The sequence below is a fragment of the Callorhinus ursinus genome, unplaced genomic scaffold (assembly GCF_003265705.2).
Source record: "Callorhinus ursinus isolate GAN/ISIS: 27379988/994484 unplaced genomic scaffold, GSC_fseal_2.0 scaffold20, whole genome shotgun sequence".
NCBI lineage: Eukaryota > Metazoa > Chordata > Mammalia > Carnivora > Otariidae > Callorhinus > Callorhinus ursinus.
The window spans coordinates 6,984,549-7,007,962 of NW_027397082.1; the positions used below are offsets into that span (position 1 = coordinate 6,984,549).

The window sequence follows — 23,414 nt, forward strand, 5'->3', positions numbered from 1 at the left end:
ATCCTGGACACATTCCCTTTTCTTTCCTCTTTTGTCTGTTCATTTTTATCTCTCCCTATAATATATAAATAATTGGCTTATCCTGTCTGCTGCCCACAGAGAAAATTAAACGTCTGAATTTTTCATAGCTATGGGAAAGTGTTTCCAAAGTGGGGAAAAAAATGGACATTGGACATTTCAGCTCCTGCTTTCGGTATAGTGGGAATTTATTACTCAGCTCAGTAATAGTCTTGGCCCAAACCAAGTAGTTGTGAGGGCAAGCAGTGGATACCTTTCCTAAATCACACTGCCGGGGATACCTTTGTTCATAACTGAGACAGCACATACCAAGGGCATCTTTCCATCAAAGACTGATTATCTCTGAATCTTAGACATACCACAAAAGTCATTGAGCCCCAGCCAATGGATTTTACTTGTATGTGAGATTGCATCGCTCCCAAAAGGAGGGAAACAGAAGGGGAGGGAGGCAACAGAGAACTCAGAGCCCAACAATAAATAGCTCTTTGTACCAGTCCCCTCCCCTAACCCCAAGCCACTGAGCTCATGGAGTAAGTTCCCAGCACGCAGGGGAAGGCAGCACTGCCCAGCAGCTTAGCAGATGTTGACCAAAGGCGAACTTGTCTTTCCACAGTGTGCGGCTGTGACCTGGCACAAGGGGGCTTCTTCATAAAGAACGGGGAGTATCTCTGCACCCTGGACTACCAGAGGATGTATGGGACACGCTGCCACGGCTGTGGGGAGTTCGTGGAAGGAGAAGTGGTGACTGCCCTGGGCAAGACTTATCATCCCAACTGCTTTGCCTGTACCATCTGCAAGTAAGTGGTGCCTTCCCCCAACAGAGAAGTGCTGCGTTCTGCTCTTAAAGCCTGGGATGTACACCTTTTGTCTTGAGTTGCACTGTCTTGAAATATTCTTTTTCTGATGCACCCTTAGATTTTTTTAAAAAAATGTTTCTATTGTTTTATCAGTCTTAGTCAAAAAGTCATTTAGTTGGGAAACTTTACACACGAGGTCCTCTACTAAATAATATGACTGATTTTAAGTGTCTTGAAACCAAGTGTGAAAGCAGCTCTGGGTCTTGAAACAGTTTGAGCAATGAAAACCTTAGGAGGAAATGGCATAACTGCTTGGAAGGATAAAGCTTCTTTGGAAGTATACGTTCATGTGTGTGTGTTTAAAATAGTCTCGTTTACTCTGTAGCAGAGCTGGGCAAACTCTGCCCCATGGCCCAAATTAGCCCCAATACCTGTCTTTGTAAATAAAGTTTTATTGGGACACAGTCACACCCATTTTTTCACATATGGCTGCTTATGGCTTCTTTTGAGCTACAGTGGCAGAGTTGAGCAGTCATGACAGACATCATATGATCCACAAAGTCTAAAAAAAATACTTATAGTCTGAACTCTCGGGGGGAACAGTTGACCCACCCCTGCTCTCTAGGCTTCCATCCTCTAGCAAGGTTAAATCTTAACTGCACAAACCAGCTTGGTTAAAATGATCAGTCAGAGAGAAGCAGGGGAAAGTATGTGAAGTGTGAGTGGGGAAAGGTGGTGGTTTCATCGTTCTGTGTTTCGAATACTACACATTCTAGAACTTAAGATGGCGTCGCTTGCGGTAACAAGGGGAGTCACCAGCAAGGCTCAGCTACTTTACTGATCTGTCCTAATCGGGCAGTCCCATTCTTTGGGTGTGCTGTTGCTGGCTGTGTGCTCCATTTTGCTGTAGCTTTGTAAAAATGACAGTTCAGAGGAGGTGTTTTGCTTTGTTTTTCAGCATTTCATGTTTCTAGGCCAGAGAGATGTAAACTCTAGAAAGGTAAACTTCATTCTATCTAATTAGCTAACAAGGTAATACTCACACATGAACCATATAAGATTTAGATGGAGTATTCATCGTAAAATTATTGTAATAATATTTTATAGTTATTAGTCCATTTCTCAAGTATATCTTTTTAAATCCTAATTTTAAAATGCTGGATTACTGAGCTGAAAATTTTTCTGTATTTAATCCAAAGTAAAGTTTCCTCTTGACCTCTCGCTTTGCAGGCTGTGGCCCACTGCCTGCTTAAAAGCCCTTGGCTGGCATTCGAGAGTCCCAAGTTCTAGTCCTGCTTCCTGAACTATGTGAATTAAGTTTTTCCATGGCAATTGTTTCATCTGTAAGATAGGAGGCTGTGGACTAGATCCCAGTGATTCCCCAAACCAGGATGAGCAGTGGACTCCTCCCCTGGGGAAGATCTCTTTACAAATGTCTGTTTCTAACATTTTCCCCCGAACTCTCCTGCTGATCTAGTAGTTTCTAGAGGGCTCCCAAGTATAGGGCTACTCAGCCAGGTTGGAAGGCCCTGGCCCTGGGCTCTAAGAGCCCTCCTGATTCTGGCTTTGAGAGGTCATTGTTTTAAAGTCGGTGATGATGAATAAACGTCTATTAGTGATAGTCCTGTCTCCGATGTTTGGGCCAGCGAAGAAGTACTCACTGTTGTTACTAGCATGCTGCTGCTGAAGATGATGATATTCTACCTGAAGTGGAGGCCTCCTTTATGGCTGACGACCTGCATTCATGTCGAATCTACGTTAACCCTCTTAGCAATTCCGTGAAGTCAGCCAGGAATTAGTGTCCCTAATTATGAGTGACTCTGGGTCTCAGAGTTGAAGGGACTTTCCCCAGACTAACACTTGCAAGGCTAAGATTTGAACTCAGGTTTCCTGACTCCAGATCCGGTTTTCTTGATAACACACAGTCACACAAATGGCAGAAGGAAGTGAAGCCATGTGGGCAGAGAACACAGTGGGCTGAAGGGGGAAAGAACTGAAGAGGGTCATTTATAAAATCACACAAGCCAAAGTTCAAAAGACCTGGCCCCATGTTAAGAACTGGACTCCGGTTTATCCGCTAGTGGATCCAGGTGGGATTCAAGTCTAAACATACAAACTTGGCTCGGAGGCAAGAGAGGAGGCTAGCGTGCATTGCAGGGTTTACACCTGAGAGTTAGGGCCTCCTTTAAATGCTGGGCCCCAGGTGCCCCAGGTGCCTCACTGGCCTCAACCTAGCCCTGGCTCCGATCAGAGGCAAAAAGCTTGTGGTTATGCTTCTGGCCCCCTAATTCCTGATGCCCCCTCACAGAGCAGACTGGGGCCTCGTTCGGGTTTCATGGATGATCAGCAGTAGGCCCACTGGCATCCACCAAAGCACGATTTTTGATTGTTAAAGACAGAGAAGTCCTGTATTAGTGGATGCCACCTGCACTGCCTGGGGCCAGTCTCCCGAGTTGGTCAGTCCAGGCAGGTCACTTAAGCTCTCCGGGCCTTATCTGAACAATGGAAAGTAACACAGCACCAGCACCCTGAGAGAAGAGAGGGCCTCAGCTCAGCACTTGTAAAAGGAGGGGGCGGGGGGGAGAGAACCTGTAACTCTCCTTGAGGACCAGCACAAAGCACATCTGTGGAGTTGTTTCAAGTCCAAATGTACTACCTGTGTGTGTGTTACGGTTAATTACCAACAGTTAGGCAGCTGAAGGGCCACTTAAAGGAGGGTTAGCAGCTGTGAAAGTAAAACTCCTGTCAAAGAGCCAGTGTTTGTTCCTAAGTAATTGCTTCTGACTCAGATGTGTGGGGATGTTTTGCTTGTGAGTTTTTAATTTCCTAACCAACAGAATCACAATTTGAAAGCTCATGTTAATGAAGAGTATTGGCAAATTGCCAATTACAAGTAAGCGGACCTGGAAATTGTCCTGTGAGTCTTTGTTAATGACTTTTCTTTTTGAAAAACTACCTGCCACTGAACTGGCCAGAGAAGAAACGGGTAACACACATGCAGAGGCAATATTTTTGCAAACTGTTTGTTGTTGACGAGTGACGCAAAAGGAAATGATCTCTCTGAAAAGAAGTTAATAGTTTTGTGGGGTTTTTTTTTTTAAGTTTTTAGAAGCTAATCGTTTTTAAATAGGTATTTACAGCACTGTTGTATTTCTCCACCAGGGATTGGGCCTCCAGCACTGAAACACCCCGTTCACCCACTCAGATGTCCAGAACAAAGTCTCATTAGGTGCACAAATACCACGTAGGTCTAGGGAAGTGAAGGAGTTAATGCTTGACCTGTAACCAGTTCTCCTGGGGAGGGGCCTTAAGCTTGAATAGGAATTTATGGCATTTAAAATATTTCTTCTTGAAGCGTTTTCCATTTGGAAAATGGAAAATTTTCCTGTGTGTACCTGGCTAGGTGACTTGTTGGAACAATCCCTCCACTAATGAGTAGAGGTAAATCATTCCATTTTACTGTCTGGTTGCTGGTAGAAGCAGTGCGTTCTCCCTTCTCAAAATGAGGCATGTTTATTTGTTTGGACTATATCCAGCTGGCTGGCTTGGTTAATAAGACTGAATTTCAGACATTCTGGCTAGTGCTCCTCAAAGAAATGGAATGGCACCCGGGGGCAGCGAGCAGAAGGAGTAAGGAAAAGAAATTAAATTGCTGGAATAACCTTGAGGGCAATGTCTTTCTGTCTCCAGGCGCCCGTTTCCACCGGGAGACCGAGTCACGTTCAATGGGAGAGACTGCCTTTGCCAACTGTGCGCACAGCCGATGTCGTCCAGCCCTAAAGAAGCCACCTGCTCCAGCAGTAAGTGCCCCAGCCACCCGTTGACATGAGTTCCTCATAGCTCAAAGGTCGCTTAGGCAAGTGCCTTCTTCCTTCCTGTGAAGCTGTTAGCTAACGCTGAGCATAGTCGCATCTAAGGCATTGCGATTGTAAAGCCTGACGCCTTCGCTAAAACCCGTGCAGTGAGAAGCATCTCCCTTCTGTCAAAAAGGCATAAATAGGATTGGACATCAAACTGTGCATTTTGAGAGTAAATGAAGGAAAAAGAATGATAAAACTTTCTGTGAGAAATGCCCATTCCCTCATCATGGTGGTTGAGATGTGCAGACATTTGGTGGTGAAGGGATTGATAGCTCTGTGTATTAAAAAAGCTGGCCCCACTGTGCCTAGGGCAAGTGCGGTGATTTATACTTAGCCTTAATTCTTTATATCTGTTATCCTTAAATATTTATTCACTTGGAGGGTTTCTGACACTTATTTATTGAACAGATAGTTTGCTGAGCACCTACAATGTGTGATGATGTTCGTACTGGAGATCCGGGAGTGAACAAAAACTCAGCATCCCCAGGAAGCTTACTTTCTAGCAGGAACAGGCAGACCATAAATGCAGACACCAAAATATCTAATCTCTAAATTAAAGTAGGACGAAGATGCAGGGTAAAGGGGCTGCATTTATACGGGGCAATCAAGGGAGACCTCTCTCAAAAGGTGACACTTAAGGAGAATCTGAAGTGTGGGAACAAGATATGTATGTGCCATGGGATTTGTCATTCTTTATGACGAGGTCTTGTGTGACCTGTGGGAATCCAGAGAAAACTAACTTGCTCCCAAACCTTCCCCCTGCTGACTTCCCTCATAGTGTCAGTTGCACTGTTTCTCCTAGTAGATAACATTAGGTAAGTCAGTTACCTTTTAAGTGAAATGTATTCTGATCTCTGGCACCAAACAATGAGGCTCTACTTCCATTTCCTCCCTGGGGGCATTAGGAAGTAGACCAGAGGTTTGCCTTGGTTTCTGTGGATTTTACCAATCTTTGGGAGATCTGCAACAAATTCCATTAAGCTCCTCCAGTCTCAGTACATAAGAATGAAATAAGCCACTTCTGCTCTGGAGGAGTTCTGTGCAAGCCATCGCAGTGATTCCAAATCTTTTTGTTGAAGAAGAAGAATCCTTATACCTTTGTTCAAAAAGAATGTTCTGACCAAAGCATCTGCATAGAGATTGGATTTGACCGTTGGGAGGAAAGAAGAAAATAGATGTATTAGTGCATCTTATTCAACACGACCGGATCCTTAGCATGTGAATTTATATGCTCTGCTGATAAATGCTAGCAGCCTGAATAGGGCAAGAGCTACAAAGTAAGGCCCAGTCCTAGACCTCTAGGAGGGTTTCAAGTGCTTCACGCTTCTTACCTACCCTGCCCCAAGCAGGTCACTGGGGAGGTGAGTTGGGGTGGGAATAGTCACCCCACTGTGTAGGAGGGCCTACTTCAAAAGTACATTACCAAAAACTTTGGAGGAGTTTTTCAATCTAGTTAAGAAAAAGGATTTTGTGAATCCCAGGAAAGAATGATAGCTGCTAATAGGGGATCATGTCCAGAGGCCTATAATAGAAATGGCTATGTCCTCAAATTCTGTAGAGTCCTTTACTCCAACTGTCTCTCTCTCTTTTTTTTTTTTAAGATTTTATTTATTTGACAGAGACACAGCGAGAGAGGGAACACAAGCAGGGGGAGTGGGAGAGGGAGAAGCAGGCTTCCTGCTGAGCAGGGAGCCAGACGCGGGGCTTGATCCCAAGACCCTGGGATCATGACCTGAGCCCAAGGCAGACGCCTAACGACTGAGCCACCCAGGCGCCCCCTCCCTCCTTTTTTTTTTTTAAGTAAACTCTACACCCAACGTGGGGCTTGAACTCACGACCCGAGATCAAGGGTCACATGCTCTGCCGACAGAGCCAGCCCAGCACCCCATAACTTTCTTGATAGGTGAGGAATTTAGGGCCCACGGGCATACTTAAGGTCACAGAAGCTGTCCATTAATAAGGCAGGATTACAGGCAAGTCTTTTGAGTCCTGGTTTTGGGCTCTCTTTTGTTTCATCTCATACTCTTCATTGTTTGATTTAAGAAACAGCAGTGGATCTTTTTAAAGGCTTCCTGTCCTGCCACGCATGCAATTTGGGAACAGGTTTTCTCCTCACAGCGTTACCGAAGTGGTTATTCCAATTTTTTTTAAACATGTTTTTGCTTTCACTGTATTTTCCATTTTATATGACATACATGTTATGTACATAAGGAAAAAATAAAAATTTTAAGTGTAAAAATGTATCCTACCCAAATTCATGATATCTTTCATGCTATATGTAATAACAATTGCCTGTGCACACATTGTTGGACCAAATCCTATTTTCTCCTTTGCTCTCAATGGATGAAATCTCTTTTCTGTGCAACTGTTTTGGTCCAAACAGTTTTATTTTCAACAAGTACTTGTCTATTTAGATCAGTACTCAAATAACATTTATGGGGCATGTGGGCTGTTAAAAAGGAGCTCTTATATATGGATGCACATATGCAAAATGCCCAAGCTGGGCAGGCACACAAATACTAGAGCAAGGGAATTCTCAGCAAATTGCTGAAATTCACTGGAGCATAATTAGAAAACACTTGGTTGTTATTTGTAATTCCATGAGAATTGCCCTATACATGAAAACTATCCTGATGTGACTTTAATTCTTATTTTAAAAATGGCTGAAATTTGGCAAATTGTCCTAAAGCAAAACGAAAAATGAAGTGCCTCTTTGATACTGTTCACAGAGTCAGTGAAACATATCAGAGAGTCAAGGTCCTCTTTCTCCTTTGGGATGTTCTTTCAAAAACAAATTTGCTCTTAACTGCAATTTTATTTCACATTCCGCGGCTGGTTTCCCATCTTCACTGCCTAGAGGTGAAAGACAGTGTGAGAGGAAGAGAAGTGAAGGGTGGTCAACAGATCTAAATCAGTGATGGGGTGAGAATTCACACAAAACAGTGTCTGCTTGAGCTTCCTGGATAGAGGTGCGGTTTCTACAATAGCCGATCGGGAGCTACCCCATCTGTACTGCTCTGGCTTAAAGAGGACTCCCAGGGACGTGCCTGTGGCGTCACAGTGCTTCCTTCCACCATACAATCATTCCTTTAACCTTTATATGTAGTCTTCTTTATCAAGCACTCATACAGTGTTCACTGTGGGTCAGGTCCTATATAACTGGTCCACTAATTTTAACTCATTTAGTTCACAGAGCCACCCACTAGCTTGATACTAAAACTATCTCCTTCTCACAGAAGAAGAAACAAAGGGCCATAGAGGGTTAACTTGCCCAAGATTACACAGACGGTAAGCAGTGGAGCTGAGTTACAGACCCACGCTGTCTGGCTCCAGGTGCCATACTGATGTCCCTGATGTCTGTTTCACAAGGTGGGCGTCACTCTGCAGAGCCTCAAGCGATGGCCTGCCTTGTCCGCACATTTACGTGAGTGTCCTGCCTCCAAGGGCTGTGCCCTTTCTACACACCACAGCTGCCTTCCCTTTGTCGCCAGGTTTGATGAATGGAAACCACGAGGACGTTATTCCTGGAAACTACTTCCGTTAAAGATGATTGCCCCTGAATTAGTTAAAACTCTGGCGGCATCTGGTCTGATGCAATTTGAATTCAATAAGCAATAAACCTTCTATAACATGGAAATCATAGTAAAAATTACCTCAAAGGTTGTGATGAACATTAATTAAACTGCTTTTACTATTAAAAAAAAAATCAGTTGCCTATGCCCAGCTGATCCATACCTTAAAAATTGATGCCCAGGCGGCGCCTGGGTGGCTCAGTCAGTTAAGCATCTGCCTTTGGCTCAGGTCATGATCCCAGGGTCCTGGGATCGAGCCCTGCATCAGGCTCCCTGCTCAGCGGAGAGCCTGCTTCTCCCTCTCCCACTCCCCCTGCTTGTGTTCTCTCTCTCGCTGTGTCTCTCTCTGTCAAATAAATAAATAAAATCTTAAAAAAAAAAAAATTGATGCCCAGAAAACGTTAAGTCCAACCAGGAGGTTATGGGCACTCCTCTAAAGCTCAGTTCTTCTCCGGTCTTTGCCAGCAGTTGAACTGGATTCCCATGGGATAAGGAGCCCTTCAATGGGGGAGATATGTGTGTGGCAACCTCGAGCGTAGGGAATCAGGGTTTGGATTGTCGTTTTCCCGCATGGCTCCTGTCTGTTTCAGGCACCTGAGCAGGAGTGGGCTGCTGTCCACAATTACCCTTTCCATTTCAAAGGGTGTCTGACTAGTGTCTGATTGTGTGTGAGTTTGGTGGATTGACGCGATGACCACCCACACACAAACACATCCAAGCCCATCTTCCTCCTTCCTGCCCCTCTGCACAGCATTGTCATTACTCCAACTGCAATTGGACCTCCTACAGGTATCAGGGCAAATGCTCGACTTGGCCTGAATTTAAATCATTTCAGATAAAGAATCATGTGCATGCTTTCAAAGGGGAGGAAGAACTTTTCTATTATTTCATGTTTCTTTTTATAGTTGCAAGATAATTTTTATTTTGTCTTTATATTCCCTCCCAAAAAATCATCTGCAGGTTGAGTGGGATTTGTCTGCAGAGACACCTAACAGTGGGTGGGGTGGTGATGCTCTGATGCTGATGTCTGGGTGCCCTGGGTCAGGCTCCAGCTCTGCCACTTGCTGGCATTCTCTTTACCTTTCCAGCCTCCCTTGCCTTATCTGTAAAATGGGATGGTAATCATTACCTTGTAGGATTAAATGAGGACATATATGGAAATGCTGTATACTTATAAAAAAGATAACTTACTGTTCAGGAATTAAGTTTTGAGTGTTTGTGTAAGACCATTACTGCTTCCTGTGCCTCTGCTTTTTTCACTCTCCTGTTCATGACAGTTGTCTTTATCTGCTCCTTTGATATTTTCCACCAGTATAAAAACCAATGAAGGCAGAACACATCCACACATTATAGCCCATGTATTGTTGGAGTTTGACTCATGGGGATGGGTTTTATGGCAGGGTTTCCAACACCAGATCTGCTTCTCCTTGTTTGGACACTTTCTTCCTGTGGGAGAGGATGTATGGGTTTCAGACAGGCTGTGGCTGGTTCTGATCCCAGTTCCACCATGCACAAGCTGAGTGGCCTCGAGAACTCAATCTCTGCCTCCATTTCTTTGCCTACAAAATGGGAAACAATAATAGTTTGTTTTTCAATGGGCTGTTGGCGGGGATTTGTGTGAGTAATGTGTTTGAAAGATTCGTGACGTCTAATAAGCTCATCTGTACATTAACCATTATTCTTTATGGAAGTTACAAGACTAGAACTTGAGCTTAGAGATATTTAGAACCAGAAAGGAACAAAAGAAGAAAGCATAGCATGATGGTTAAAAAGATGGCCTCTAGGGGCGCCTGGGTGGCTCAGTCGGTTAAGCGTCTGCCTTGGGCTCAGGTCATGATCCCAGGGTCCTGGGATCGAGCCGCGCATCGGGCTCCCTGCTCAGCAGGAAGCTTGCTTCTTCCCACTCCCCCTGCTTGTGACCTCCCTCTGTCAAATAAATAAATAAAATCTTAAAAAAAGAAGATGGCCTCTACATGTCAGAAAGCCTAATCCTCCCTCCTCCTAGCCAGGGAGCCTCGGGCAAATTATCTGATGGTTTAGAATCTTACCGCCCTCATCTAAAAATTGGAAAATAACTACTTCCAAGGGTTGTAATGAGAGGTGAATGAGATACTGCAAGAGAGGACAGTCTAAATGTGGAGAGGGTTCTCAGAAAAGTGGTACAGGGGAAACATGAATAAACCAAAGGCTTTGTTGTTCAGTGTCCTGAGACATAAAGCTGGAAAGATAGAGTGACAGGGCCAGGGCTCAGGAGGCCTTGAGGAGTTTGACAGCGTGGAGCTCCTGAGGATAGCTTTTAATCTGGAGGATGACCAGATGAAAGCCATGTTCTAGAAAGATTAAGGTGGTAATGGTGGTAATGCTATGCAAAATCAATGGTTTGGGATCAGGAATCGGTTGGGGAGATCACTGATTGTGGGCAGAGGTAATAGCAGAGAGAAAAGATGAAGAAAGTGAATGTCCAAGAAAGACTATAGGATGTCATTCTTTCATTCATTCCACAAACATTTCTTTGAGTACCAATGATGTTTCAGCCACCAGCCAAATTCTTTATAGTTAACATAATATATTACTGTGAGACAGTTGTCACAACTAAGAAACCAACATTGGTATGTAACCTATTGCATTTTAGTTGTGTAGATGTGTGCCCACCTCTACCATCAAGATAATGACCTCATTAATATAAGGACCCTATTTTCTCTCTCTTTCACAAGGTCTAGCACAGAAAGCCCTACATCAGCATTCTGGAAATTGAATCAAAGCCATCCCTTTCCCTAAGTGGGCTAATAACCATCTTCTCTTTTTAGTGGGTCTGGGTATTCACTGTAAAATAATACAGATATTACAGAAAAGTTCAAAGAAGGAGATAAAAATCACCTGAAATCTCATCACCAAGAGAGCATCTCTATGAACATTTTGGTGAACATTCTTCTGGATTTTGCTAAGTGCTATAGATGTGTACAGCTTTACATAAATTCTTCCCATAGCATTCTGTTCACTTATCTTCCTTTCAAAAATCATTTATTGTTTTGAGTGTCACACAAAAGACTGAAAACCTTGGGGCGCCTGGGTGGCTCAGTTGGTTAAACCGCTGCCTTCGGCTCAGGTCATGATCCCAGGGTCCTGGGATCGAGCCCCACATCGGGCTCCCTGCTCATGCAGGAAGCCTGCTTCTCCCTCTGCCTGCCGCTCCCCCTGCTTGTGCCCTCTCCCTCTCTCTCGCTATTTCTCTCTGTGTGTCAAATAAATAAATAAAATCTTTAAAAAAAAAAAAAAAGACTGAAAACCTTGAATTTGCTTAGGCCCCTTGGCAACAGGGCCCATGCACCGGTGTCTTGGCCAGAGCTGTGCTTTGCATTTCTATTAAGGCAATGATTACACTGTACTTGTGCTAGTTCTTTGCATGTTTATCTCTCCCACCAGACTATGAGCTACTTAATAACAAGGACTGTATATATATTTTTTGGTCCTCATGAATCTCACTGTGCACATAGCAAGTACACGAATGTTCATTTAATGAGTGAATTGATGCCATCCCTGGAGGGCCTTTGAGGGACTAAATCTCAGCTCCCAGGTCCAGAATGTTCAGTTCCAACTACTGTTTGATTGAGTGAGTGAAGAAGAAGAATGAAGATGGCTGTTGTGGTTTTGTGAAATCATAAAGGCACAGCTCAGGTGCACGGGCAGTAAGGGGGATTGGCATGTTTAAAATCACCTTTATTTTCTTATTTACCAGATTTCTCCCTTATTTAATAAAAAGGGAAGCAGTTATTGCTTCAGATAAATTTGTTGATGACAGTATCACAGATTGGTGTTTTGTTTTGTTTTAAAGATTTTATTTATTTATTTATTTGACAGAGAGAGAGAGAGAGAGCATAAGCAGGGGGAGCTGCAAGCAGAGGGAGAGGGAGAAGCAGACTCCCAGCTGAGCAGGGAGCCCAATGCAGGACTCGATCCCAGGACGCTGGGATCATGACCTGGGCCAAAGGCAGACACTTAATCCAACTGAGCCACCCAGGCGCCCCATGTTTTTTGTTTTGTTTTAAGTAGAAGTGCCAAGGAAGGTATTTCCCCAACTTGAAGTGTGAGGTTGGAGGAAGGGCTCACCACTCTGGGCATCTCAGGTGCAAGTCCCTGGCCTGGAGGGGCAGGGCTCTAACCTGGTGTGTCAGTTCCAATACTGTGGTGCAGGCTGTGGAGTAGCGTGTTGAGAGAGTTTGGAATTTATACAGTAGCCAGAAGGTCATTGAAGAGCAACCTTAATATGCAGATTTTTTTCACACTGAAATCCATAACAATTATGAGTCAGACATAAAGGTCCCAGAGTGACACGTTTTTTTCACTTCATAGACTCGATCGATCGTCTCAGTTGTAGGAAAGGAACAAAAGTTTCTCCTTTAATAGGGAATGGGTATGATTTATGGGGAAGAAAGTACAAGTGAATACAAAAAGTGCCTTAGCGAATGGAAAGTTAATGACATTTTGTTATTTGCTTTGTTTCACTAGACATGCCTCTTACATAATAAGACCCACACCTTCTAACAACATAGCAGTAAAACTAGGATTTTAATGATTGGACCAGCATTCTTCAGTTGAATTTTAGTTTTTCAGTAGCAGTAAAAATCTATGTTTATCTAGTTTTTCAGTAGCAGTAAAAATCTGTGTTTATCAACTGAAGACCAGCATTCTTCAGTTGAATTTTAGTTTTTCAGTAGCAGTAAAAATCTATGTTTATCAAGAGTTGGACCAAAGATGGTCCCAGAAGGATATTTGAGAAACTGCTATTACTTGTAGTACTTGTCTCCAGCAGGGAGGAGAGAAGGAAATTATTTTTACTATATGAAAAAAAATTTAACTGTGTATATATGAATTGCCTATTTAAAACAAAAGTAGATTACAAATAAAATAATGTGGGGCGCTGGGTGGCTCAGTCTGTTAAGCATCTGCCTTTGGCTCAGCTCGTGATCCCAGGGTCTTAGGATTGAGCCCCAGTCCCGCTCCCTGCTCAGGAGGAGAGTCTGCTTCTCCCTCTCCCACTCCCCCTGCTTGTGCTCGCTCTCTCTGTCAAATAATAAATAAAACCTTTTTTAAAAAATAAAATAATGCTAATTTTACAAAATAAAATGAAAGGTCTATTCCAGACTAAAGTCTGGTGCACTTTGCCCTTTCTGTGACCTTCAGTGTGTGCATATTAAGTGTTTGGTCACATGATGAAAGTCCTGAATGGACTTTCTAACCCTTCTCTTCTTCCTGTCTCTGGAAGGGAGTTAATGAGCTGATGTTTGCTAATGAGTATAGAACCTGAGAAACTGTCGTTGAGCTCAAGTGTGATTTCCCCTTTGTCAAGAGCTCATGTATGCTGAGTGACCATAGCCAGTTAAACATTTATCATACAACTCTTCAACAGGTTAAAGTTTACTACTAAATTAGGGAAGCAAGAACATTAACCCTTCTTGGTACATTTTTTCATTGAAGTGTAGTTCACATAACACAACGAACCATTTTAATGTGAACATTCTAGTACATTCACCAGGTTGTAGAACCACAACCTCTATCTAGTTCCAAAACGTTTTCATCCCCCCAAAAGAAAACCCCATGCCCATAAAGCAGCTACTCCCTATTCCCTCCTCCCAGTCCCTGGCAACTACCAATCTGCTTCCATTTCTGCATACTTACAGATTCTGAATATTTCATATAAATGGAATACATAAGTAGCCCTTTGTGTCTGTCTTCTCCCACTTAGCATGTTTTCAAGGTTCACACAGGTTGTAGCATATATCAGTACTCCATTCCTTTTTATGACTGAATAATATTCCATTGTGTGGATAAAACAATTTGTTTATCCATTCATCTGAATGAACCTTTAGGTCATATCCATCTTTTGGCTGTTATGAATAGTGCTGATGTGCATATGCATGGACAAGTATTAGTTTGAGCCCCCTGTTTTTAATTCATTTGGTCCTGGTACAGTTTTAAGAGGGGTTTGCCAAGGGCTATCCCAAATCTCAAAAGCAGGGACGACCAATTTTCTGAATCTCCCCCAGAAACTGTTGGGCTGGTGTCCACTAATGTTCACCATGTGGCACGCTTTGGCATGAGCGCCACTGAATGGCCTCAGGTAGCAGCCTTCATTTGGGGCACCTGCCTGCTCCCTTTCCTGCTCTTCCTTCCTTCCTCTTTTCTACCTGTTTTCCTCCTCCATTGGGGGCCATAACTTGAGCAGAGGACTACTTAGTCCTGCTGGTAGAAGTCTGACCCCCAGTTTTCTTCCCTTCTCCAGCAGAGTATCTGCAGTGCTGAGGACTCAGGTTTTGAACTTCAGACTTGTTAGCTCTGTCTTCCTCCACAAATACATGTAACAGTTGCCCTTTTGAGGGATGGCTCAGGGATCAAGCAATGTTTACGAGGCATATCTGGATTATACACTGTAAGAAGAAAGAAGAACTACTCCAAGCCCACAGAGACATGTGGGTGGAGCCGTGTGCTAGGTGCATAGTCATTCACTCTATCCTGTGGGAGGCCCCATGGCAAGGATGCCCAGTCCACTGAGGCTATGGCCTGAACTCCTCACCCATGCAGGTTGGGAATCAGTCTCCTTGAGGCTTCCATGTGACCACAGCCTCTTCCAAGACCATCCCATGATTGGGCGGTATCTGGCTTTGTTTCCATGACTCCCAGCTTCTTCTTGCTGTCCTGGTGGCATTTTCAGTCAAAAGAGAATCCTACTTTTGATCTCTGGTGAATCTCTGTGATGTGTGCATCATCAGAAATGATGCTGAGCAACCATGTGAAGCAAATACAGCCTGACAATTGTAGGGGGTGGGGCCCGAAAAGTAGCTTTGGGGCCTGTCCTCCACCGGCTGGGCTTTTGAAATTGTTAGTTGGGTATTTGGCAGTTGTGATTGTACTTATTATGATGGTGGTTTATTCCATGAATGTAGCCTGCCTCCACTTTTTAGTTATGGTTCTAGAAACATGCACATGAACATGTCTGCACACACACACACACACACACACACACACACACACACACACAGAGTTCTCCTTGATAGGACCTTAAACCTGAAAATGAAAGCAGATGACAAAAATAGTGCTAATGTTTTATGCTAATATTTTTTATTTCCCATCAGATAATCTCATCACATCTCCAAGAAGTACAAGCATGTTATAATTTTTATCTGTGATTTATTTGAGAGAGAGAGAGAGCAGGGGAAGGAGCCGAGGGAAAGGGATAAGCAGACTCCATGCTGAGCATGGAACCCGGTGCAGGGCTTGATCCCATGACCCTGAGATCATGACCTGAGCTGAAATCAAGAGTCAGACACTCAGCCGACTGAGCCACCCAGGCGCCCCAGCATGTTAGAATTTTTATTTGTAGTTTATTTGTAGTTCAGAGAGTAGAAGAGTTCAGTATTCAAACTGCTGCCCTTATAAAGCTCCAGAAAGAGGTCAGGAGATTCTTATGCAAGGCAGTGGACGCTGTCTTTAAGCAGATGTTAATGTTCCCAACTTTTGTCAGTTTTCAATATCCTTTCCAAAGTACACGTTCTGTTCCATAATGTATAGTCTTAAGTATCTGGCATCCTCACTGCGTATAAGGCCCCCATATCATTCACCCTTTTGCAAGCAGGTCATGGGAGACTCAGTGAGAAATAAGGCCTGTTGGAATCAATATCAAGTCCAGTGCTGGGGGCTGTGGCATGTTTATGGGCCATTCAAAGCCATCATCCAAAGGCAACTGGCAGAGATTCTCAAACTCTCCATTCTCATGCTTTCAGGGTGCAGGTCTGGGTTGGTACCAAGTCCATGACAGACTGTCTTCTATTTCTTTGATGTTTATCATCCCGCCTAACGGCATTAGCCATGCGGTTCCTGCGTGGTGATTTCATAGTCAGTTAATGCAAAGGAAAGGCAAACAATCTGGCTCCTTTTAATTTTCCATTCAGATCCTGGTCATGAATATGGGAAAAACACACAATACTAGTTGAAGGAGAGGACTTCTTGACCTTGAGAATTCATAATAACTCCTAACAGAATTCTGTGAGTACTGGTTTAGGGATTAGAATTGGAAGTTTCAAATGTGTAAATGGTCTATATTTATAAAAATTATGACCAGTGTAACTGAAATTCTGCAAGTATATACGATACACAGTTTAAAAGAAGGGAAGATGGGATTTGGAGGACTTGGGAAAAGGCTTGCTGCCAGGCCTGCCTTCCACTTTCCTGGTGAAGGCTGATAATCTGTTGCTGTTATGGCCCACGAAAACTTGTTTGTTGCACAGTATTGTTTTCCAAAGATAACAAGAAACTTCATTTAAAAATAGCAGGTCCAAGTCTGCTCTGGCTTGTGATGTTTCCATCGTGGCCATCAAGACAGCAAAGGAAGCAGCTGACCTAAGCAGGGACATGAGCTATTATGGAAAAGTCTGGTTCAAGGTTATATATTTAAGCAGCACATAACCTTTGAAAAGAATTCATTTATAGTGTTTTGAGATATGAATTACTTAAAGCATTGAGACCCCCTTTTGCCATCGAGTGGCAAGTACACTGTACCTGCATGAGCACCCCCCCACCTCCCCACCCCCGCCAATATTTATCTTGTGACTTCATATTGCTTTTTGGCTGATGGCAGACTGGAATTTCAGAACAGAAAGTGCTTTTAAAAACTCATTCTTTTTTATTTATTTATTTATCTGGCAGAGAAAGAGAGCGAAAAAGCAGGGGGAGCAGCAGAGGGAGAGGGAGAAGCAGGCCCCCTGCTGAGCAAGGAGCCCAACGTAGGGCTCGATCCCAGGACCCTGGGATCATGACCTGAGCCGAAGGCAGACACTTAACCGACTGAGCCACCCAGGCGCCCCTTTAAAACGAATTCTTGAGAAGTGCTTAGCCCAACATGTTTGCAGTTTCACATTGTGTTTTGGTCCTTCTCTGTCCTTTTGGATGGTGATCCCACACCCGTGCTATGTGCCATGACATGCTAAAAAAGAACTTGGTGACTTTGTTTTAAATTTAAAAAAAAACTAGACTGTGGACTGTCAATATTTGTCAACTCATAAAGGTCTGATTTGGAACCTGACCACACTGAACAGCACAGATGATGAAAGGAAGTCTACGTTCAACCATATCCTCTTGTTAGATCGACAGTCCTGTCACTACTAAATATGATGTGGCCTTTCTGGTCAAGGAAAGGCTTTCAAATACCCAAATGCTTTATATCTTAAAAGCCTTAAAACTCTAGGCCAACTCTTATTAAAAAATTAATAACAGGGACACCTGGGTGGCTCAGTTGGTTAAGCGTCTGCCTTCGGCTCAGGACATGATCCCAGAGTCCTGGGATTGAGTCCCACATCGGACTCTTGCTCAGCAGGAAGCCTGCTTCTCCCTCTGCCTGCCGCTCCCCCTGCTTGTGCTTGCTCTCTCCCCCTCTATCTCTCTGACAAATAAAATCTTAAATAAATAAATTAAATAAATAAATAAATATTAATAATAACATAAGGAGAGTCTAGTTTTGTTTTGTTTTTTTTTTTAAATCTATGGGTTGCAAACTGAAGGGCTACAGAAAAGGCCAGGCTAGTCCCCTGAGTGCACAGGTCAGTTCCAAAGTGACAACAGGTAGCAGTGGACATTTAGACTGTGGAGGGATGGGAACCCTAGCAAACTGGAACTATCAGTCCTGTATAAAGTGGGCAACCACCACGGGCCTCCAAACTGATTCCCATGAGGGAATCCACGTGTCCGAGGCTGAGCTGACATGGGTTGAAGGCTTGTGTCCAAGGCAGCTTGTTAACCTGAAAGAATCAGCTCACTCTCCTCTTGTGTCCGTTCTTTCACTCTCGTTTGGATAGAACAGCTGTTCTCCTGCATTCTACCTTCACCATTTGATCCCTCAGATGATGAGAAATCCATGTCCTGTAGGAAGAGTTGAATGCCAAGATCTGACATCATTAAATTCAGGATCTCAAGTGAGCCAAACTCTGGAACTTAAATTTGGTTTTGGTTTTGGTTTGTTTTTTTCCTTCAAGCTCTTTAGATTGAGTCCTGGTCAGGGATAAAGTGCCTCTAGTTAACGGTCTATTAAAAGGATGCCACTTGAATATTTTATAGGGTCTCCAAAGTCTTACTCTACTTTCTAATAATAACAATCTAAATATGAAATGATTTTGCTTCTGTTTATTTTTCATCCCCGTGCATAGCCATGACCTTGTACGCTAATCTCTGGTGATGACAAATAGAGTTTCTGTTTCATTATTATTTTTAAAAAAAGATTCCAGGGAAAGCTGGAGTTTTCTGGAGCTTATAAGGGCAGCAGTTTGAATACTGAAACTTGATTTCTTTTTATTCTTAATTTTTAAAATTTTTTTCAGCAAAGTAAGGAACTACTCAGAACTGACTCAGAATCCCTGGGGACATTTTATAACATCCCAGGACATCAGCAAGCATCAATTACAGGAGGGAAGTCTCTCTCTGGTCCCTTTTACAATTTACATGACAATGATTTATTATTATTAATAAATATTTATTATTTATTTTCACAACAATTCTCTACTTTCACAGTCTTTCTACCCCAGTGAACACCTTGTGCTCCCGTGCCATCTTTTGCCCATGGGTAGCACAAGGGATGATAATCAGGAAGACAGACCTGCGAGTGGAGGTTCAGGTTCAGAAAAGCCCTGTAAGCTGTAAAGGCCTGAGTCCATGTGCCCTGAACAGGAGATTCCCGCTGTGCAGTTAATTGGACACCGTTCAGCTGTGTGGCTGTGTGCAAAGCCGAGGTCCACCCTAGGCCTGAGTATCCTGCGTGGAAAGTGAAGCATTTGCATCAAACAGTCTTGAAGGTCCCTCTGGCTCTCCGATGTTCTGTGATCTGTAAAATGCAGATAATCACTGCCCTTCCAGGTTAGCGGGAGCCCCGAGAGTGTGGGTAGAGAGAACGGATGCACCAGACCTTTCAAAAGTTAAAAGCTGGATAGTAACTATAATAATAGTTACGGTAATATGATGATGATGATGATGGAACCACAGAGACCAAAATGCCTTCCCCAGGGGCTGAAGGTGGGCCTTGCCTGTTTGTTAAGGGGAGGAGGAAATGCAGGTTTTGTGAGATTATTGCATCTGTGAGAACAGACACTGAGTGGGTACCTGCACCCACACTCCATCCAGTCTTCATGGCAGCCCAGGAAGTTGGGTACTGGCCAACCTACCCATTCTACAGATGAAGACACTGAAACCCGGTGGTTACCTAGCCTGCCCAAGGCCCCTCGGCTCAGTGTCAGAGCTGGATTTCCACTCCAGGTCTCTTTGCTTCCAGAGTCCTCAACTGCTGGGAAATGCACAATTCGTATATACAACAGGCCAAAGCGCATGTGGGACATAACAATGAATAGCCTTATTTTTCCCTATTGTTACTTGTGTTAACCTTGATCAGAGTTCCCTTTCCCACCCTTAGCCTACCTTAGGCAGATCCCATAGCTTTCTGGTCACCTTCAGCTCCTAGAAGTCTGGACCAGTTGAAAACTTGACCCTCACGTCTGTTTCAGAGCTGCACCCTGGCCCCGCGCAGACCCGACCCAAACCGGAGACTGACAGTGGGCACAACGTCTCCTTTTGCTCTTTCTTTACTCCTTCCTGTCCTGTGGCTCGTCTGTGGGCCAGGCAGGGACAGGGGTGATTGGAGGTAGAAGGGATGAGGTGTTAGGAACCTGGCATTGTCACGCTGCTCTCTCAGTTAACACTGGCTGGAGACAGTTTTTATGGGGGTGCACTTTGAGTTCCTTGACAAAAGCATGCAATTTCTGGTTAACTTCTTACAACAAACTCCCCCCACCTCCCAGCCTCAGGTCCTGCTCCCTTGTAGTCTCCTAGCCTCTTACTAATGAAGTCCCGCACCCTCAGTAGACAGCTTTGATCAGTGGGTTCATCCTAGATGCTTGGGCGTGGGTACCAGCCACAAGACATAAGTGCATCCCACAGTGAGCCAAACGGTGGAAGTGAATGCCATTCCCACTCCGTCCTCTGCTTAGCCTGCCATTTCTGCCTCCAGCCAGCTTCCTGCCTTTCAACTCTTCCAAATTCAGCAGGCTCAAGATTTTTGTGTATGAGTGCTTCCAAGCTCTAGGACATTAAAATCAGTTTGTTCCAAGAACTCTAACATCACGCTTCTCTTGGACCCATAGCAGCCCTAGGGCCTGAGCTTCCCCACTCAGTAAACTTCTAGGTTCTTCCTAAACTTCCCCCCAGGGTCCTCTAATCTCTGTCACAGCAGAGGGGAGAGAACACCCCCACACTCCTGCTGTGTGGACAGCTCCCTGCTGACTCCTCTATGCATTTTCAAATTTCTGACTTCAGAGGTAAGTGGGCAATAGGGATTGGTAATCATCAGGTGAATTCTGCTGTCTTTTGGAAAGTCCTGCAAGGATATTATTCCTGGCATCCTTCTTTAGGAGATGGAATATTTATCACCACAATCTTCAGCTCTTAGACCATGGCCCAAAATTCCAAAACACTACAAAAATCCCCATTTTGTATTCTGAGAGCTTTGATCCCAGATGGGTAGCCACTGTGAATTGTGAGGTCCATCTTCATGAATGGTTCTGGGCATCACTGAAGCATGCAGACCTAGGCAGGAGGGAGTGGGAATTTAGTTACCACCTGGTTTTCTTTTCTAGAGCTCATGTCCTCAGTCCTCTTCTCTAGAGAGGCATCTTCACAGAGTAAGACATCTCTTTGGCCCTTACTTTTCCCAAGTGAGAAATTCTAAAAAGGCAGAAATAGTTCTCAAAAAGAACATAGGTATCCAATCTGATAGGACCTTAAGTGCTGCCCAAATGAGGACATCTTTCTTGGCTTGGGAACACAACTTTTCTTGCTGAGAGCCATTTGCCACCTTCTTCAACTTAAATACTTTCAAAGCCCAGGTGTGCATGACCTGATACAAAAAAAAAAAAAAAAAAAATTTAAAGCTGATAATCAGGATCCCTGTCCTCAAGGATATTTGTTGCCTTGGAGCAAAGTGATACAAATATGGAACCAGGTGTGTAGTTGGATATTAGTTTAACTCAGATATAAGCCAAATTCCTGCTCTTCTCTTGGCTCTTGGTGCCAAGAGTAAAAGACTTGAGGCAGAGTGTTTACGGTTGTTGTGTTTTTCTCTTGCCACAGTTGGTGATTCTTTGTTTTTGATGGAATACCTGGCAAGTTGCTAGAGTGTTTGACTTCCTTGATGCTGCTCCATATTCACCTATTTCTGACTTCAGCAATAATTCCAGTGCCAATCGCCAGCTTTCTATATTTATCAGCAGCTGCTTCAGCGATGTGGAAACAATTTTCTCAACAGCTGAAAACCATGAAGATACAGAGTAGGACATTTTGTTCTTTATAAAAGAGCTTAGTTGGGATGAGCATGGGAGGAGTGAACAATCCAGCACGCATCTTTTTGTCTCTGCATCTTTTCCACTTTTCCCAGCATGACATCAGGCTTAGGTGGAGAATTTGTGGTTTTGTCCAGAGAGGAAATGAGTGAGTAGCCTCTGTGGCATGTGCCAGAACACTTGGAATCAGCCAGTGTGGGCCAGTATTCTACTTTCTCGGAGGTGGTCTTTGATTTTCTTGATTTATGTCTAAAGGTTTGGGAGGAAGTGGCTCATCCCCGTCTCTGCTTCCAGCCCCACTTTACCAGCTGCCTAGCTCTAGACATTCAGCATTCGGTGAACACTTCTCTATAAACCATTATCAAAGTCAATTGTAGAATATCTGTCCTCCATGGGACACTGCGGGGCCCAGAGGATCTGAGAAGTATGGGACACCACCTGTGAGGTCAGAGGCTTCCAGACTGCAGGCATTTTGACTATATGACTGAATAATAAATGGTACCCTCTTTTAAAGCCCTCACATGGTGCCTGGTTCAGCCAAAACCCTCAGTGCAGAATGATCAGAGAAATCGTTATTGCTCTCAAATTGTGTCTCAGCTGCTTTCAGAGCTCTGGGATATCTGGGCATTAATGTGCTTGTAAAGAGAACAAGACTTACCATCCAGAAACATGGCTTCTAGTCCCAGCTCTGCTCCCACCAAAGAAAGGTGGAGCCACATTGAGAGGCTAACATGGACCAAACGTTCTAAGTGTTGTGCAAAGCACGTCATAGTTGGCAATTTCACAGATGAAGAAGTGAGGGTTCAGAGACTGTAACTTGCCCAAGTTAATACTCAAGTCCTCCTAATTCCAAAGCCTGGACTTTTACCATCCCTAGGCCTTCCATCTCCCTAGATCTCAGGGCTGTGCAGGGGGAGACGCTGAATGGCTCTCCCAACCCTCCTGAGCCCAACTGTCTTCAGTTCCTAAAACTGAAAGCCATGTCTAGAATTTATTTTCTGACTTAAAAAAAAATCTTCCAACCGGCATCTTCCTTATTATTTTAAATCTTTACTGCCACCTAGTGGGCATGATCTAATCAGAAGAATGAAAAAAATTCGGTTCAACTTGGATTAAAAACTGTCAATTCATCTTAAACTCATCTTGTGCTCCTAACCTTTAAATATTGTATGTAAGAGCAAATATCATGGCCTTCCATTTTTATCCTTATAGTAAGGATAGTTTAACTATCCTACTAAGGTAGTTTAACCAGATGTGAGATCCCTTTTATAAAGTTTTTTGTTGAGATGCTGGGAAACAAAACTCCAGCTTAAAAATAATAATAATAATAATGCTTTGTGATCATATAATACACGCTCAGCTAATAATGGGCAATACTTACAGAAATCCTAATCTGCAATAATTTAGAACTTATATAGCAATTATATTTTTAATTTTATAAACATTTGCTCTTTTTTTTTACATTCTTATGGTAACAAAAAAATAATTCAAACAACACAGAGGATGTGAGGTAAAAAGTCCTCCTTCACAGAGGAAAATACCTTAGGCATTTCAATTTTTTTTAAAGAAATGTTTTATTTCCTATACAAGCATGTGTGCAAACATATATATACCCTTCACTAATTTTTTGTAAATGAGCTTATGGTATGCCTACTGTTCCACAGGTTGCTTTTGTTTTTTTTTTAACTTAATCTATTTTGGACATCTTTCCATGTCCGCACACAAATTGATTCATTCTTTTTAACAGTACATACTATTCCAGTATTCCAGACTCTACCATAATTAACGTAACCAGCTCCT

At 43.4% G+C, this 23,414-nt stretch overlaps 1 protein-coding gene across 13 annotated transcripts in view; it reads left to right on the top strand.

The window, feature by feature from the left end:
• The window catches only part of ABLIM1 (actin binding LIM protein 1), a 300,260-nt gene that overhangs the window by 171,653 nt on the left and 105,193 nt on the right, over positions 1-23,414 (top strand). For all 13 annotated transcript variants that reach the window (XM_073904157.1, XM_073904155.1, XM_073904161.1 and 10 more), the window contains exons 3-4: positions 632-815; positions 4,506-4,615. In XM_073904157.1, the coding sequence (XP_073760258.1) occupies positions 632-815; positions 4,506-4,615 (294 nt within the window). The remainder of the gene's footprint in view (positions 1-631; positions 816-4,505; positions 4,616-23,414) is intronic.